This window comes from Motacilla alba, chromosome 2 (genome assembly GCF_015832195.1).
Source record: "Motacilla alba alba isolate MOTALB_02 chromosome 2, Motacilla_alba_V1.0_pri, whole genome shotgun sequence".
NCBI classification, from domain to species: domain Eukaryota; kingdom Metazoa; phylum Chordata; class Aves; order Passeriformes; family Motacillidae; genus Motacilla; species Motacilla alba.
This window is the reverse complement of record NC_052017.1, coordinates 2,370,803-2,388,826: the sequence shown is the minus strand read 5'-3', so window position 1 is coordinate 2,388,826 and position 18,024 is coordinate 2,370,803. Positions and strand designations below refer to the sequence as shown.

The 18,024-nt window shown below is 46.7% G+C and overlaps 1 protein-coding gene across 1 annotated transcript in view; it reads right to left on the bottom strand.

The window, feature by feature from the left end:
• The window catches only part of OBSCN (obscurin, cytoskeletal calmodulin and titin-interacting RhoGEF), a 185,675-nt gene that overhangs the window by 10,714 nt on the left and 156,937 nt on the right, over positions 1-18,024 (bottom strand). The window contains exons 92-107 of the mRNA XM_038129840.1: positions 16,569-16,823; positions 13,817-13,931; positions 13,364-13,497; positions 12,875-12,987; positions 11,037-11,205; positions 10,112-10,193; positions 9,433-9,633; positions 8,848-8,908; positions 8,175-8,252; positions 7,860-8,032; positions 7,274-7,300; positions 6,833-6,985; positions 6,062-6,107; positions 5,563-5,640; positions 1,109-4,691; positions 413-535 (exon numbers count right to left, since the gene is read on the bottom strand). Of these exons, the coding sequence (XP_037985768.1) occupies positions 413-535; positions 1,109-4,691; positions 5,563-5,640; positions 6,062-6,107; positions 6,833-6,985; positions 7,274-7,300; positions 7,860-8,032; positions 8,175-8,252; positions 8,848-8,908; positions 9,433-9,633; positions 10,112-10,193; positions 11,037-11,205; positions 12,875-12,987; positions 13,364-13,497; positions 13,817-13,931; positions 16,569-16,823 (5,391 nt within the window). The remainder of the gene's footprint in view (positions 1-412; positions 536-1,108; positions 4,692-5,562; positions 5,641-6,061; positions 6,108-6,832; positions 6,986-7,273; positions 7,301-7,859; positions 8,033-8,174; positions 8,253-8,847; positions 8,909-9,432; positions 9,634-10,111; positions 10,194-11,036; positions 11,206-12,874; positions 12,988-13,363; positions 13,498-13,816; positions 13,932-16,568; positions 16,824-18,024) is intronic.

Below are 18,024 nucleotides of genomic sequence, written 5' to 3'. Positions count from 1 at the left end.
CATGGTTTAGTGCTGGGTTAATGGTCGGACTCAGTAAACTTAGAGGTCTTTGCCAACTAAATGGTTCTATGATTGAAACAACACAAGAGAAAAGGAGACATGAAAGATGGATATTGAAGAAGAAAAAACCCCGTAGAGCATTAAATCTGCTCCTATCTCCATGGGAAAGGGGGAACTCAGGTTTTCTTCTGTGTTTCTCCAGGGGTTTTCTCCACAGTGGCCAGGGCCTGCCAGCCTCCCACAGCGGCCCTTCCCAGTGTTTGTCTGGGCTCTGCTGAATGCTGGGACAGTAACATGACCTCAGAAAATGTTCCTGATGGAGCCAAGGGGAAACTTGCCAGGGATAGAGCAATTCTTTCCTGAATCACCCTCTGAGGGTAAAACAAACCAAAGACTCCTGCCACAGCAATACCTTTCTCCTTTGGGATGAGGCTTGGTAGCTTGAATGAAGGGAGTGCTGATTTCCTCTTCAGAGATCCTTCAGCCCCTATTAACAGCTCCTTTTCTGCTGCCTCACTTCCCAGCTCACCAAACTCTGCTGTGAGAAAGGATGAGAAGTCATTCAAGGCCATCCTTCTCCCCGTGGCATCCATTTGCAGTGACAGTTCTGCCTTCACACATAAATAGTCACAGGTTCCCTTATTAACCAGCCTTTGATTAACAGGGAAGTCTGTGACAGCTGCTGCAAACACAACAGTGTCCTGGAAGAACAGGGACTGTCCAAGGATGGCAGAGAATAAAGGACAGATCCCCATGTCCAGTCACCAGGGTGACTTCAGCTTCTCCCAGTCACTTTAACCTGAGAGATTTGCCACGGTCAGATGACAACTGCAGCAAGGAAAGCATCACCCAGCCCTGATCTGCTTCTGTGCAACCTCAAACAGGGAATTTGAGCCCCTTCCATCAGTGGATTCACCCAGCTGACTCTGCACTAAAGCCAGCCAGTAACAGAGACCTGATGGTGGAGACTACTGAGTTCAGAACCTGCCACAGCCAGATTTACAACTCCAGTCTGACCACAGCTTCAGACAGGCTGGGGAAAAAGGGTGGCTGTAGCAGAGACCAGTTATGGCAGCAAATTTGTAAAGGAACAGAGGGAACTAATTACCTTCCTCTGGTTCAGGAGATGTCTTTCCTTTTAGGATTCTTGAAATATGGGCAACAGAGGCTTTTACTTTCTTCTTCAGACTCTGCTCCACTGACTGCTCCACTGAATGAGACCTTGCATATGGCTTAAAGAGTCCAGGCTTGGTGTGGAAGGAGCTTTTCTGCTTCCCACTGGAGTCCTTTTGGGAGCTGTACATTTCTTTATGGCTCTCTGCCCCTTTCCCCATGGCTAATAAGTTAGCTGCCTTTGAATCCTCGGATGTTTCCAAACGGTTCTTCCTGTTCTTGTCTTCCTGCTCCCTGATGCACAGTCTTTTATCTTTATGGAGATGTCCTGCAGGAGGGGACCTTGCCCTTTCACCAAGAAACATAAACCGTCTAGGAACGGGTTTGGGTGAAGGCTTCTTATAGCTCAGAAACTCAAATGGGAAATAGACAATGTCGTACAAATCCGAGAAATTCAAATAGGCAGGCTCCACTTCCGAGATGTCAAATTTTTGGGGGCCGCTGCCATGACTGGGTGTTTCATCTGACAGGTCTTTGATTTTCACCAAAGAAACTTCTGGGTGTTTGCCAGTGTCCTTGATCACTGGCACGTGGATGGGTCTTCTTGCAGTGTCCAAGCTCTCTGTGGAGGAAACGCTCTCTGGGCTGGAAGGGGAGGTCTCAAATGCCAAGTCCTCCAGGTGCTCACATTCATGAGGAACTGTCTGTGCTCCCTGCTCTTCCAGGACTCCTGGCTCCTCACTCACAGCAAGGTAGGGCTCTGCAAGGTCATCCTGCTCAGCGACTTCTCCTCTTCCACCCTGTTGGACAGTAGGGAAGGAGGTGCCCATGTGTGCTTGGCTGCCTTTGTAGGACATCTCTCTGTGAGGAGAAACGTGCCTCCTGCTTCCCTTTTCTCCAGAAACTGACTCTGCCCAAACATTCATCTCCTCAGAGAGGGAAACCATCTCATCCACCAAGCCCTCCAGCACAGCAGACTCCTCGTCACTGTAAAAAGAAGATCTGTGGTGCGACAGCTCCTGACCACGATGATCCCTGCGGAGCAGTGGTGGGGCAGCTTTTCCACCATCACATCTTCCACTTTCTAAGGCAATGCCTCCATCCTCACCATAAACCTCTGGATATTCCTCATATTCCAGTTCATAGGCTGAAGCTGGAGCAACTTCTGGTTGTGAAGCAGTTAATGCACCTGGGCTGCCACTCTCCAGACCATCCGAAATCCCAGCCCTGTGCTGCTCAAGCACCCCATGTCCAGCCTTGGGGAAAGGAGCAGCCACAGCTTGTCCAGCTGCTCGGCTTCCACTCGCTGTCACAACAGATCTCGTCTCCCTGTGAACTGACACCTCTGGATATTCTTGATTTTCACCCTCCCAGACCTGAGGGAGGACAGTGCTTTGGGAGGATGCAGCTCTGGCTGGGTGTCTGCTCTCCAGAGCAGCAGGCTCTGAGCCATGGCCTTCAGGAGCCTTCTGGGGTTCAGCTCCTTCATGGGCCAAACTGGAAACAACCCCTGTGGCAGCTGAGCTTTTACTCCTCAGAGCAGCAAGTTTCTCCTTGCTGAGAGCCTGCTGTGCTCCATCGGAGACCAGAGCTGGCACTGATCCTGGCGGTGGGATTTTGGGAGCAGCGAGCTGCTCTCCCTTCAGGACAGCTGTTGCTGTGTCCAAGTGAACAGGAGCCTTCTTGTGTGCTTGGCTTTCATCACCGTGGGCTGATGGTGGAGTGATTCCTGTAACAGCTGCTTCTGCATCTTCCAGGACAGCAGATCTCACATCTTTGTGGGTCTTCAGCTTCTGAGGAACACCTTTATCAGCTGTGAGGGTACCTGGCTCTTTGCCCAGCATGACAGTAGCTGCTGGAACACTTTTCCCGGGAATTTCCTCACTTTTGTCTTTACATACTGGCAGTGAAGCAGTTTCTGTTTGTGCTGTTGGAGCAGCAGAGCTTTCATGCTCCATGACTTCAGATTCAGCAGTGCCATGAGCAGAAGTCTTTTCATCTGAATGTTTCTGCCTTTTGTCTTTCCAAGGTGGGGCTGGGGCTGTCCTTTTGACAAGCAAGCTTCCACCTGTTAGATCTGGGTGGGTGTCGGAGGGAGCAGACTCCTGGGGCAGACACACGCTTCTCTTACTCGGAGGAGATGACTTTGAGGCAGTCTCTGACTGTGTGAGGGTTGAAATGGACTCTTTGCCCTCCTGAAAAGCAGAGTCAGAGGCACGGCCAGAGGCAGATTTACCCTCTGTGCTCTCATGTTTTGGAGCTGATGGTGCCGTTACATCTGAGCACTGGGCAGTTGGAATGGGGCTTTTGCCTTCCAAACATTCAACGTCCTCCTCAATCTCAGTGGCTTTTGACTTCTTCAGTAAGCGCTTCCTATTCTCACTCCTGTGAGGTGACACTGGAAGTCCCTCTACCTGCTGTAGTAGAGCAGGTGGGCACCCATTCCCCTCACAGTGTGTGGAGGGAGAGGGTTTCTCTCCTGAGCAATCCTTGCTGGCTCTCCTGACGTCCCCTTGCTCTGCTGTGCCCGCAGAACATCCTTTGCCAGGCCCTGCAGAAACCTCGCAGTGATCACTGCCCTCAGGGCAGCTTTCCTGGGACAACACATCACAGTCCTCCTCCAAAATATCTTGTTCCCTCAGGGATCTGGAGGCTCTCAGCCTGTAGTCATCCAGGGAGCGGCTGCGGCTGGCGCCAGCGATGGCAGGGTGTGGGGGCTTCCTGGCAGTGTCAAACGACGCGGATTTGGTCAAGGAGCCCAGCAGACCTTCTTTGCGATCATCTCCTTCTTCTTCTTCTTCTTCTTCCAGTTCAAACTGCTCAAGGAGGGGTTCACGGAGGCCACTGAGGGGCACCTTTGAATACCCAGCCTTCCGGAAAGTCCTCCTGGCTCTGTCCAGGTGCCTTCTGAACTCCCTGCCTGGTGACGAGGGCGGCCTCGCAGGCAGCTCTGTTGCTTGGCTGTAGAAGGTGCTTTTAATGACACTCTGCCTAGGAACAAAAGCAGATGGCTTCTCTGTCCCGTCCCCTGCCTCTTCACCTCTGTCCTTTTCAGGTAAAGGTGTGTCTGGTTTTTCTTTCTGGTGCACAAGTGATGTGCTTTCTCTGGAAGCCCTCAGGGATGAAGGCTCAGCAGCATCGCTTTTTTGGGACGGCTCTCCCCGAAGGCTGGGAGGAAGCCCCTCCTCTTTCTCCTGTAAGATACTTGCCATGAGCTCTTTGCTTTCTGTGGGTGATATTTCCCCCACCTCAGCCTTCATCGAAGCATATTTCCTCCTCATGGGTTTTACGGGAGGGATGGAGCTTTTGGAGTGCTCCCGTTCACTCGCACGTTTCAGAGGCTCGGGGTGGCTCGGGGCATCAAACACGGGCAAGTGCAGTTCTGGGGTGGAGCCAAAGTGCTTCTTTTGGGGGAAATTGGAGTTCTCGTTGTCTGAAGAGGAGCCGCTGGTGCTGGATGAAGTGCTTTCCTCAATGAGGTGTCGGGAGATGGCCAGGGAGCTGTTGTCATGGGTCCTTTCCAGGATTTCTGGGATGGACCTCATCACCAGGATGGATTTGTAGCACATCAGGGAGCGCTGAGAAGGAAACACGACACAGCACAAGGAGATGGGAACATGGTGGGAGTACGGAGAGCAAACACACCAAAATGAGCTCCTGCACCCCTAAATACCACACCCATGAGTCTGATTAGACACTGCCACCCTCTGCACGTGTCACCAATTCAAGCCTCATTTTCTCTCCAAATCTTCCTCTTCACTTGACATGGCATTAAATTACCTTTAGGGAACACACTTGCTTTGGTGACTGGGAGGAAACAGGACTCTGTTTGAGATTTCCAAAGTCAATCTGGCCACTCGAAACAGAGTGTTTGATGGAAAACATCAGATGAGAGACTCATTGGAGTAAATGGCTTTAAATCCTTTGACTTCAATACAACCTACAGTGACTTAGGCCAGCAGAAGACCTACCAAGTGTAGGAGATGGGATTCCTCTGCTCTAAATTCTGCCATGTGGGGCATCTCAGTTGAAGCTGGGCCTCTCCTTGCAGCCAGCAGAGAGAAACTGGCATGTCCAGAAGGCAATCGATCCAATTATTTGAGACAACTTCAGGAAAAGAGGCATTTTCTTGGCACCTGTCTGTAATTCAGCTCCAACTGCAAAGGCAGCTGAGGGCACCTAACTTAGGCACAACCTTGTGTCTCACAGGCACCTGCATGGGTTTCCAGGCAGTAAAAAGCCTAGATAACTAATTCCTGACACATCCATCTCTCCTGGGCTTTTTCCCAACTCCCAGCCATGCTCAGATCTCTGCTGAGCTCGTTGTCCCAGCCCAGAAAGTTTTCAAAGATTCAGACATTAAATCATCAGTTATAATAATAATAAATTATTCAGCAATTTAAAATAGATATAACTAAACAGAATCAACACAGATTAGGGGCAACTCACCTGCCACTTGCTCCGAGCCACAATGAATTTGAGCTGTTTGGTGTTAATGAAATGAGCTGCTTCAAGAGGGACATTGTGCTGCCAGGTGGAATGAGAGAAAAACCATTGGTTAAAAAAAATCCTGATTTCATTTCTTGAGGTGTTTTTGTGGTTTTTTTTTTTTAAAGAATTCTCTCTTTACACAATTGTTTAATTTAGGAAAGTTACAGTAGATCAAATGCTGCAGTACTTTCATAGTTAAATTGCAGACAAAATCAGCTTTTCAATGATTAAATCAAAACCTGTTCAGTACCTGTCATTAAATCCTTTTTGCTCTTGGCAATTTTTGACTCTTTTCCTTAGTGATTTAAGGCTTTGGAATATAAACTTTGGTCTGCAAGGCCAGTTCCCTTTCTGTACTGATGTGACAGAGCAAGAGGGAATGGCCTCAGGTTGCACCAGGGAGGTTTAGATTGGATATTAGGGAAAATTGACTAATAAAGGACCAGGACAAACTTACCATGAACCATTTGTGGGAAAGACAGTCCAAAGCACTCGGCCTGGACCTGGTAAGAGAACAGATTGACATTTGAGCAGGAAATCCCCTCCAACAGCAATCGCTGGTCTTCCTGAAGGTGCTGCTGCATGCAGACACCCATGTACACTCAGGGCTGTGTCCTTGGGATGCTGATTTGGAGCACAGGAGCCAAAAAGACACACAGCAGCTTCCAACTCAAGGCTTCCTTCCCCTGAGGGGAAAACATCCTCCTTTCTCAGTCTGACACTCCCCACAGATGCTCAGGAAGAGCTCATGGCTCTTTGCAGGGACCCAAGGGTGTCCGGAGCAGCTCTGAGAGGGACTTTGCCTCTTTAGGTGGCCAGAGTGAAAATAGTTTTGGCAAAAGGCAGAAAGAGTAGGAATGAAATTAAAATCACATGCCTGTAAATATGCCTTCAAGCCAACTTTTGTACTTGAAGTTGCTTAATGAATGTGGCCAATGTTATCTAATTCCCTCCGTACCAGTCCGTGCTCTTCCCACTCGTCTGTGTCATTCCAGAAACTCCTCAGCCTGGAGGAGGCAGGGAGCAAAGACATCACCACACCAGGGAGAGGCCGATTTGGCAAATATCCGAGTTGTGGCTTGGGTAATGGGGAATAATGAGGAAGAATTAGGGGAAAATGCAGCACATCTCACTCAGCTTTCTACTTTTCAAACCAGAGGATGAGCTGGGGTGTGCCTGCTGAGACACCAACAGCTCTGCACAGAGGGAGGCACAGGAGGGCACTCACTTGGGCTGCTGCTGCAGGATCCCTTTCATGAAGTCCTTTGCATCTTCACTCAAGTGAACAACATCAGGAATGGTCCATGAAATTTCCCCGTTCTGGATATTTAGGAGAGTTTTCCTGTCGTTCTCCCCAGCAAATGGAGACTTGCACGTGAGGCTTGTTTATTGAGCACCATAAAATGAAAGGAGACAGGTTTTAGGTTTCTGTTTTTCTGTTCAAATGACAGAAGCACAAATGCTTACGTGGGGTTTTTAAATACTTGAGGGGCTTCGTGCCTTTGACCCGCAATGTTCATGAGGAGCAACCAGGAAAGGAGGAAACCACAAAATAAATTGTCCTTATTATGGAAGGACTGAATGCTCCACTCAGATCCCTCACTTGAAAGAACTGGAGGGCTCTGATGGACAAAGGGTCATTGAGGGAGTGTTTCCAAGATTTATTTACCTTAAATACGTGATGACTCCAACAGCCCTGAGGAGAGAGGGAACACAAATGTCATTTTTGTCACTATTTTTCCATCCTTCTCAAGCCCCTCTTCCTGCCTCTAGACACCCTGGAACAGCAAGATCACCTTCTCCTCACCTTTCAATAATAATAAATCCCAAAAGCTATTTATTGATTTTTTCCATTTCCACTCATTTTTCCCCTTCAATATTTTTTTAATTGCTCTCAAGCAATTCCTTTATTTTTAAACCACAGATGGAGGAAAGGACTCAAAATAATTATTTTTTTAAACTTTTTTTGCCTTTTCTAGAAAGCCCTTTAGGATCATTCCCTCTGGTTGCTGCCTGGAATAGAGATCATCTCCTCCAAGATGCTCCTTTGCATTAATTAGCAGTCAGAGTTCAATTATGGCTGAAAAAAAATTAGACAGGAGGAGCTTTAAAGAGCCTTGATGGCTTTTGGCTTGTCTGAGTTCACTTTCAGTTTCCTGTGTTATTATCACTGCTCCATTTACTAATTAACAGCTAATGGAAATTCAGCCCTCATTGAGGGCCTGGAAAAGCTTTTTGGGAAAATGAGAGATTACCAGATATCAGTTGCTTTTGACACTGGTGACAGGGAAACAATTTCTGGGGCGACAAACTCTGGAGAGCCGTATTTGCTGTACTGAGGCTGCACGGGTGTGATCCTCTGGGCAAATCCAAAGTCACAGATCTTCAGGTCTTCCCTCTCAGGATAAACCATGAGGATATTCAGTGGCTGTTGAATGAAAAATAAATAAAGGGGGATTTTTTTTTTCTTGAGAGTAGGGAGTATTTTCAGTTGTAGGAATAATTCAGAGAACACCCAATCCCTGGCCAGCACGAGGCTGGGAAAAGCCAGACTGGTCATTGCTCATTACCTTGATGTCCAAATGAAGGATGTTGTTGTCATGAAGATATTTGATTCCTTCCAAAATTTGCTTGATGTACAGTTTGACCTGAGAATTGAGTCCATTATCAAACAATTAATAAATTAACAGTTATTAAATAGGAGAGTTCCTGATTTCACCAAGATTTGCTCTTTAAAGGTCCCTCCCAATCCAAACCACTCTATGATGTTTCCCTCTGAGAATTCCTAATAAAAATAATTCATTTTACCAATAAATGCTGGACACCTAGCTACTAGATGGGATATATGAAACATTTTGAACTTTTAGCACCAAGGATGTAAAAAAAACCCCTTAGAAACCATAATTTCAGCTTTCCTTTTAAAGACAGAAAGGGAGTAGACAGAATGCAGTTACAGGGGGATAAAGTGGTACTAAGTAAGTGGAGATAGGAGCTCCAGATGACAGATAGCAAAGAAGTTATGACAAGAAAGCAAATATAATCTTTTTTTTTAGGTTGAATGCAATCCTGGTGGTCAACCCCCCCCGGCTGTTTGTAGTTATTCCCCAAAAAAACTCAACCAGCAATGCAAGTTGTAAAGGCTGATTCTGCTTTGATAGATGATCACTGGTTCAAAGACATTTCTCATATTCCAAAAGGAAAATGCAGAAAGAATCAATTCTGTGCTTTCACATGAGAAATTACCTCAGCTTCAGTGACCACGCTCTTCTTGAATAAACGGTCCAGGAGCTCTTCATTGGAGCATCTGACAGTGGCATTAAGGGACAACAGAACCACACAGAAAAGCTTATTTTGACTCTGGAACCTCCTCCATCCAGCCAACAGCAGAATTCACGAGGTGATCCCAGGCTATGGGATCATCATGAAAATCATTGCTGCAGCAAAGACTGGGCTGGTCTAAACCTGGAGTCACTTCTGCTAAAATCTGCCTGTTGATTTTGGGGTTTCTGTTCTGCATTTACCTTATGCTCACATGGATTGGATCTCTTGGAAACAGAGCTCATAACTTCCAGATGTCTCAGGAAATAATTTTGATGTTTAATGAGTCATTCACACTTGTATATACAAGTCTGATTTTCCTCACCCAGCAGAAGCTGAGGATTGCAGTGGAGCTCTCACAGAGCTGTGCTGTCCTGCAGTGCAGAGAAGAATTGTGTGTGCCCTTTTCTCTCAGGAAAAAACAAAAACAAAAACAAATAATTAATTACTTAGATATCTCATAGAGGAGCTCTACCCAGCCTCTTCAGACAACTGCACAGAAAAGGATACAACTCCAGAATCAAAATCAGTGTTTTTCGTGTTTCAAACTCATCCAGGAGCCTGGTAATTCTGTCGTGGGACAGAGAGGCAAGAATATCCCTCTCCTGATGAGCTCTAGACTTGGTTTTGCTCCGCAGAGGGATGAATTTGGCAGCACAGGACACTCTGTTCCCTTTGTGCACCACCCGTTTCACGAAGCTGAAGCAGCCCCTGTGCAGGAACCAAAGGACAAGCCCTGATCAGACCTGGGCAGAGATTTTCCCCCACCCTGGCCTTTGACAGCTCCCTGCTGCTCCGTGCTTCAGTTCTCCAGCACGAGAAGCTCGTTTTGCTGTGTGTGAGGTGCTGTTGCCCTCTCCTGGCTGTCTCCAAAGGGAAGCAATGTGTTCCCATCAAGGGAAAAGCTGCTGCAGTTGATGCAGGCTCGTGCTGGTGCTCCTGCATCCCTTGGACAGACCAGATGTGATGGGCTTGGGATGCTCCTGTTGCCAAGAAGCCACATCCAGGCACTAATCCGTGAGCTTTTGGATGTTTTTTTCTGGTTGGAGCTGCCCCAGCACACCTTGGAGTGACATCCCACTTCTGCCTTTATTTCCAGCTTCTCAGGACCCACCTCTGCCTCAGCAGCTCAGATGGGCAATGAGATATTCCCTGGCAGTGATGCTGTAGAGCTGGAAAATTCATTTACCTTCCAATCTCCTGCTTGACCTCATAATGGGAGTGGAGCTTTCTCCTGGTGGCCACTTTCTTTCCTTCTTGGTCTTTCTTAGCTTTGGAAATGAAGGAAAACAAAAGGGTAAATATTCAGACAACAATGCCTTGCTAATAGTGTGCAAAGTTATTACAGGACAATTTAAGGCAGGAAAAATTAGAGGGGTGTCACCATAGGACACGAAATGACAATATTCACACTGTTGTTTTTAAGGTGAAGAAAAAAAGGGAAGTTTATTTTTCTGACTTTAACATTTATAGTTTTCTAAAAGTGACAGTGGATTGGAGGGTGACAGTGCCACCTCTCCAATGGACAAATTAACAGTTTATCAAATTTCTCTTCTTTTACGTAAGAATGTAAAACAGTAAGATATTTATAGAATTGCGTGAGAAAGTGTGTTACAAAAATGCAAACATCAAAAAACTTAACAAAATCTTAAAAAATCAGAACAACAGAGGGGTCTTCTAAACTTCTAAGGGGAATTAAGTGAGGAATTAAGTGGAGGGGAATTAAATGTTCTGTTTGATAACAGAACATGTCAAAAGGAACTTTGGGGTTACCCAGAGAAGTGGCTGCCCCATCCCTGGAAGTGTTCAGGGCCAGGTTGGATGGGGTTTGGAGCAACCTGGGATAGTAGAAGGTGTCCCTGCCCATGGCAGGGGGTGGAAAGAGATGATCTTGAAGGTCTCTTCCGACCCAAACCATTTTGGGATTTTATGATTGGATTTTATCCTGGATCCTGCCATACTGGCCATATATAAATGTTACACAGGAATACAGAACAGATTCCATACAGGTACCAGAACATGACTGCAACAAATTACACACTGCCATGGCTGGGGAGGCAACTCCTGCAGCTGAGAGGGTGGCATTGCCCTCACAGGTGAGAGGGTGGCATTACCTTCACGTACGACGAGCTCTGCTTTGCACAAAACCTCTCCTCCTGCATTTCTGGCAACACAGGTATAAACACCACCATCTTCCAAGACAGCATTGTCCACAACTAAGAAGTACGTTGTTCCTTCCTTCCCCTGATGGATCCTGTTGCTGTCTGCCAGCAGTGAAGTGCCCTGGGGGAAGGAAATGACATTTTGGCACTGGAAAAGCCAAGATGGAAGCAGATGTTCCTGCTTTTCTGATGCCTCAGGTTTTAACTTTTATATTTTTCAGGTTCTGTGCTGCTTTAGTGTGTGGGGCTGGGTTCACATCAGGGGATGCTGAGCTCTCTGCACAGAGCAGGGAGACAAAACAATTCCTGCTCCAGCTGGGCACCAAGGACAAATGATCCAAAGCTCAGCCCAGGAGCACAAACAGCGTGGGCTGCAGAGAGAAAAACAAGCAGGGTGGGAGTGCCTGGGCTAAAGCTGGAACAGGACAATGAACTGCAAGGTGCAAATGGAGCAGAACTGATCCAAGGGAGAGACCCTGGGAGCGCTCGTGCATTTTGGGACCATTTGGGTTGATCTTGGGTGCAGCCCTGGCTGGGCTCTTGTGCTGCCCAAGGTGCATCCATGGAGGCCTTGGAATAAATCCCTGCTTTATTCTTTAGCTCTGTCCAGCCTCTGTTCTAGGTCAGCCTTCTCAAGGCATCACTTCAAAAGCAAGATATGGGAGCAGAGCTACAGGACAGACTACTTATGTGAGCAAACCTCACAGAGAAAATGCTGCCCAGGGGAGTGGTGGAGTCACCATCCCTGGAAGTGTTTAAGAAACAACTGGATGTGGGTCTGGTTGACAAGGGGGTGTTCTGTCAGAGGTTGGACTCAGTGATCTTGGAGTTCTTTCCAGCCTTAATGATTCTGTGATTCTGTTTTTTCATAAATGCCATGAAGAAAGAGGCAGGATGGAGTGTGAGTGACACAGAGCTGATTGTGAGCATTTGCAAAAGGTCCCTATGACAGTAAAATGCAAGATAAAAATATAAAATACAATAGGTACATATATAATAGCACAAATATGAAGTGATGCAATCCTGTTTTCCCACATAAAATCTCTGTTTCTGAGCTTTTCCTTATTAAACTGTAACAAAAATTTAAGTTAGAGTAAATCACTCCACAGCAGCGCCAGCTCAGTGTTTGGTGGGAGCTAAAAGGTACCAGATACTAGAAATTATTAGGGAAGAAATGAAGGATAAGACACAAAACATCATTTGATAAATGCTTGGTTTGCCCATGGTGTGGCACTATTTGGTGCATCATCATCAGTGTCCTCTGTAAGAGCTTCCAGATGAGAGCTGACAGCAGACTGGGGCTCTTCAGGATGGAAGGGAGGGTCTAGCAAGATATGACAGCAATATTCCAAGGAATAATAAATAATTTCTCTCCTTTCTATGGAATATTCATTGTCCTTAGTCACATTGATTTTACTAAGTAGTCGCAGGAAAGATACAGAGCCTGGAAGTCACACTGACAGCTAGGATAAAACACTCAATCCCATTCTGTCCCCAGACTGCAGCACACGTCTCACTGGCACTCAGGTAGAAACAATTTCTATTCCTGCTCTTTTTGGTCCCCAAAACCATCCTGGTTGCCCTCTCTGCAGGGTGACACGGTGACAACACAGGGTGGGATGCACAGGTGGTGGCTCAGGGGGAAGAGCTGGTTCCACAAACTCTGCAGACACAATCCAGAGTCCGTGTGAGAGGTGTGGGAGGAAAGAGCAGATGAAATTCCCCATGGAATTGTGCACTAAGTCCCTCCCATAGTCCTCACTCTCAGCCAGAGAAGAGTCTGCACTCACCTTGAACCACAAAACTGTGGGCTGGGGGGTTCCTTCAATGACTGCCTGGAATTTGGCACGTTCCCCAGAGTTCACCTGCACGTCCTCTATTGTCACTTGCATGTAGGGAGGACCTGGTGAGAAAAGAGCATTTGCTGCATGCAAATGGAAGTGAAACTTCTTTCCCAGCGTGCTGACAGGTTGGAGTCACTCAATGGGATTTATAGGACAGGCCATTTAGGATGTAACAGTAGTTTAAAGTAAAATCAAGAGATACAGCAATATATTTGGGGTTCTTCATGCTGACATTACTTTTAGGCTTCTTATCTCAACACTTACCTATTACTTTTTGTTTAATAAACAGTTACCACTCAAAAATTATTAAAAAAAATAAATTAAAGTTAATTTAAAAATTAAATTAAAAAACCCGAAAACAGTCAGGAGTTGTTACCAAAAGAGAGGACAGTGAGAATCATGGGACTGGGAAAGGGAAACAGGGTTTGGTCTTACTTGTTGGAGTCTTCTCCTCAGTCTTATACACACGAGTTCGTTCTGTGGTCTCGATGTAAACTTCACTGTGCACGTCCCAGACCACGTCACCTTCTCTCCTGTACCAGCCTCCTGCCCCTGCTCCTGGGGATGTTCTTTCAAGAAACCCAAGAGAAAAGATCATGGCATAGCCACACACAAGAGGTGCAGCATCACACCCTGCCATTGATCTGTTCAACCAGCAGACAATGAGTTATTTGCTTGAAATTTATACAGGAAGAATTTTGGTTGGGGGGAATTAATTTCTCTCCAACTGTTTTTTGCCCTTCTTTGACAAAGCATTGTCACCAGCATTCTGAAAATAATGACAAACCTACAAGAAGCTGTTTGAGTCCACCACAGAGGACTTCCTTTTCTTGCACCCAAGTCAGAAATCCACCTGGATATCCTGAATACATGGAGGTGGGTATTTACCTGTCAATGGGAACAGTGCGTTCCTGAGCTCTTTCCCCTCCAGCAGCCTCCTCTTCCCTGGAAGGAGCAGGGCTGGGCTTTGCTTCTTCAGCTGGAACCTCTCTCTGTGCTTTGGCTGGCAGCAGAAATTGGGCAAGTTAGACATGCCACCCCATGAGACCACACCCAAAACCCAGAGCCGACCTCTGGAGCCATCTCTGGTGTGCCTCGTGCCAGAACTGAGCCCACCTGAGCTCAGCTGGGTGCAGCCACTGAAGGTTAGAGGAGAATTTGGCACTTTTGCAAAGAGCGCACGAAGCAAAGGGGTTGGACAGCACCAGAGTGGTGGCACTTGGCTGACTGGGCTAAACTGGCTGTTCTGTAAGGAAATACACACAGACAAAGGTGGGAGAGGCAGCTGGTAGGGAAATAGAGGTCAGGGGGAAGGATAGTGTGGGTTCACACAGCCGTTGTAGGAGATAATTTAACCATGTTTGAGTTCTGGCTCATGGCTGTGAGGAAGTCGTGGAATCACAGAAGCATCCAGGTTGAAAAAGACCTTTAAAAACAAGTCCAGCCATCAACCCAGCACTGCCCAGTCCGCCCCTGAAATGCATTCCAGGGAATAACCCAGTGTTAGCTTTGTCCACATGAATTCTTCCATTCAGCTTTGTGTTAGAACAGTTCCTGACTCACTGCTGTGATCACAGACAGCACCAGGGACACGAGTGAGCTCACATCCATGTGAGCTGGTGGTCAAAGCAGGTCCTGGCTGAGGATATTCACAGAATTCCCAGAATGACCAGGTTGGAAGAGACCTTCAAGGTCATCGAGTCCAGCCCAGCCCCAACAGCTCAACTCAACCCTGGCACCCAGTGCCACATCCAGGCTGTGTTAAACACACCCAGGGATGGTGACTCCACCACCTCCCCGGGCAGCCATTCCAGAACTTTATCACTCTTTCTGGGAAAAGCTTTTTCCTGCTCTCCAGCCTGTATTTGCCTTGGTGCAGCTCGAGGCTGTGTGCTCTGGTTGTGTCAGTGCTGCCTGGAGAAAGAGCCCAATATCAATATGATTGATATGGAGGTAATATGGGCTCTTACAGAGGACCTGGTGATGTTTTAGCACCAGCATTGCTGCACCTCCACTGGAAAATGTCCTGGTACAGCTCTGAGTTACACCAGAACAAGGTCTGGCACGTGGGGCTTGATGAAACCAAAAAATGGTGCAGCTTGATGGTTGTTTCAGTTTTTTTTCTTCTTTTATTATTAATTATTTTATCAGATATAGATTCAGAACCTGGTTTGATCTCACATTCCAGAAGTACCTGATTGTCTTTTGATATTGACCATTGGAATTACACCATAGGATAAAGTGCATCATCTCCTTTTTCATTTAAGGAGAAAAGGTTAAATCCAGAGGAGTCTTCTACCCAGCAGGTAGGAATATTTTAGGGAGCACTCTAGGGATGTTTGGTGCTGGCTGGTTTTAGAAAAGAGCAGCCGTTTCTAGAAATCACATAAAATAGCTCCATTGGGGTGGAAAACATTGTTATTCAAGGAATTACTGGATCAGAGATCCCAGGTTGTGGGATTGTGCTTTCCTTGCGTTCCTATCACCAGCACTATTGAAATATTTGCCTCCTTTTTATTTAAGAAATGTGATCATAGAGAGGTGTCAAGTCTCCATCTGATTAAAATAATTCCCATAACATGTTTAGTTTTGCACAGCTGAAAGACCTGACAAACCATCTCATTCATTATTGTATTTTCTCTCTAGCTGTGACTGAGGAAATAATCTCCTAGGTGACATTTTACTTAGGATTTTTGAATCATCTCACTCCACCAGAGGATTATTTCCAAAGATCATTTGTGACTAGAAAGGAAATAAGGTTTTAAAGCCCTGACATTTTTATGCTATTTTGAGTCTGATTCCTTGAACAGCTTTTATTCTTACTAAGTTTTGAGTGAGAATATTTATTTTTAAGGAATTATCTGGAGTTTGAGGGCTGAAGGTCACTTGGCATTGCCCTTTGAGTTAACAGTGGTGGAGAACAGTTATTCTGACTTGACACAGAGACAGCTTAGACAAGTTGTTATGGCAGAAGCAGAGGAAGAGTGGAAGGGTTGTCGCTCATCCATGATTTTTTAAAAACAACAGAAAGGCAAAGGAATTGTTCTCCTGGCAAGACACAGCCACATACACAGCTGGGTTTAGTCACACAGAAGCTGCAAGGAGTCTGTCCAGGCTCCAGGGTCAGTGAAATGCAGGTGAACTTGAGGCACCCAACCCTCTGGAAGTCTCTGACAGTTGGTTTAGGATATTAAAGACATTTCCAGCTTGTTTACAGCAAACAATAAAAGAAAGAAACCTCCCTTACCCACCCCACCAAATCAAAACCCAAATGATTCTCTGAATGTAAAGGAGGGATCTCACCCTGCCTTCTCCCCCAAGAAGTACTTGAAGCAAGACCAGGGAAAAAGCCCAAAGGTGGGAAAAAAAACCCCTATTCCTTAATTTTTGGCAGGTGATGAACCAAACTCTATTTCAGACATGGTTTTCAAACACCTCCTGATTCCAGAAAGATCTGCCCCAAGCTCAGATCCAACCTAACCCCAGCCCACCCTCCATGGTCTGAATGCCCTCTCTCAATCTTCATCTGCTCAAAACACGACACAGAAAAATGAGGTTAAAAACATCATTACTGCCATGCTCAATATTTTTCTTTTTCTCAACTCCCAAGGGACATCTCCCACCTTCACACCAAACCTACCATGGCCTCCAGCAGTCTGGGTTTGGGTGCTGGCTTCATGAAGCACCACAGAGGGCCTGGCTGCTGCCCCTGAGGGCTCTGAAGGAGCAGAGCCAGCAGGGACAAGGCCACCATCTGCTCTCATGCCCGGGGGAAGAGTCACCAGCATTGATGCTGAGTCCAGGAGCTTTTTCAGGGCTGTCTTGATCTCCTTATCAGCGCGCTGCAGCGAGGCCTGCACAGAAGTCTCCGTCTCTGGCTGGGGGGAAGTCATTCCTACAGACAACAACAACAACCTTTCTCTCTTCAGGGCAAAAAAAAATATCCAGCAACCAAGCCATGGAAATTCCTACAGACAACAACAACAACCTTTCTCTCTCCAGGGCAAAAAAACCCACCCAGCATCCAAGCCATGTGAATTCCTACAGACAAGAACAACAACTTTTCTCTCTTCAGGGCAAAAAAGAAAACAGCAGCACCATCCAACCCATGGAAATATCTGCCACCGTATCATTTTCCTCTCTTAGAGAAGGGAGTTGGTGGAGAAATGCTTGTTCCAGCAACAGGGAGTGTAGCTGAGAGTTAAAATAAGAAGGCTGGCACAAAATGCTTTGGAAAGTTGTATCTCAGCAGGCTGGGGACAATGTGCCACCTATGTGAACACCTGGCCTGTTCCCAGACAGTGGAACAAAGGATCCATCTCCCAGCTCAACCTGACGTTGGCTGGTCTGTCAAAAATACCTTTAATAATCATAGAATCACAGAATGTCCTCAATGGGAAGGGATCCACAAGGATAATCCAGTCCATCTCCTGGCCCTGCACAGTCACCCCAACAATCCCACCCTGCCTCTGGGAGTGCTATCCAAACCCTCCTGGAGCTCTGGCAGCTTTGGGGCTGTGCCCATTCCCTGGGGAGCCTCGGCAGTGCCCAGCACCCTCTGGGGAAGAGCCAAGCACTGGCTAAGACCAATGAAATGAATCCATTGCACTGATACAGACCCTACATGAAGGAAGATGTTATCTCACAGAGAAGGAAAAAGAGTGAACAGGAGTCAGCCCTCAGTGACTCTGGAGAAGGGCAGGGGAATGAAGGGAAGGCTGTTCTTTTTCATCAAAGTCTGGCAGAAAAGCCACTCCTTGCTCCAGGGTGATGTGTTTGTCCTGCTTCACAATATCTGAATATTTCTGATGGGTTGGGGTGTAGAGGGCTGGGATGGGATCACAGACTGCAGGAGCTCATCTCACCCAACCTCCTGCCTGATAAACCTCCCACAAATCCTGAAAAGGCACAACAAAGAGATGGATATACCTAGGGAAGCCCCCACGTAATCATGAAGACAGAGAAAATGCAGGTCAGGTTAAGACAATGATCACATTCCTGATGCAGATGCTCACCAATCAAGAGAGAAGACTCAAATCATCACATGGTTTGAGAGAAAAAAAAAAAAAAATGAGCATTTGGAATAAACAGCTCTG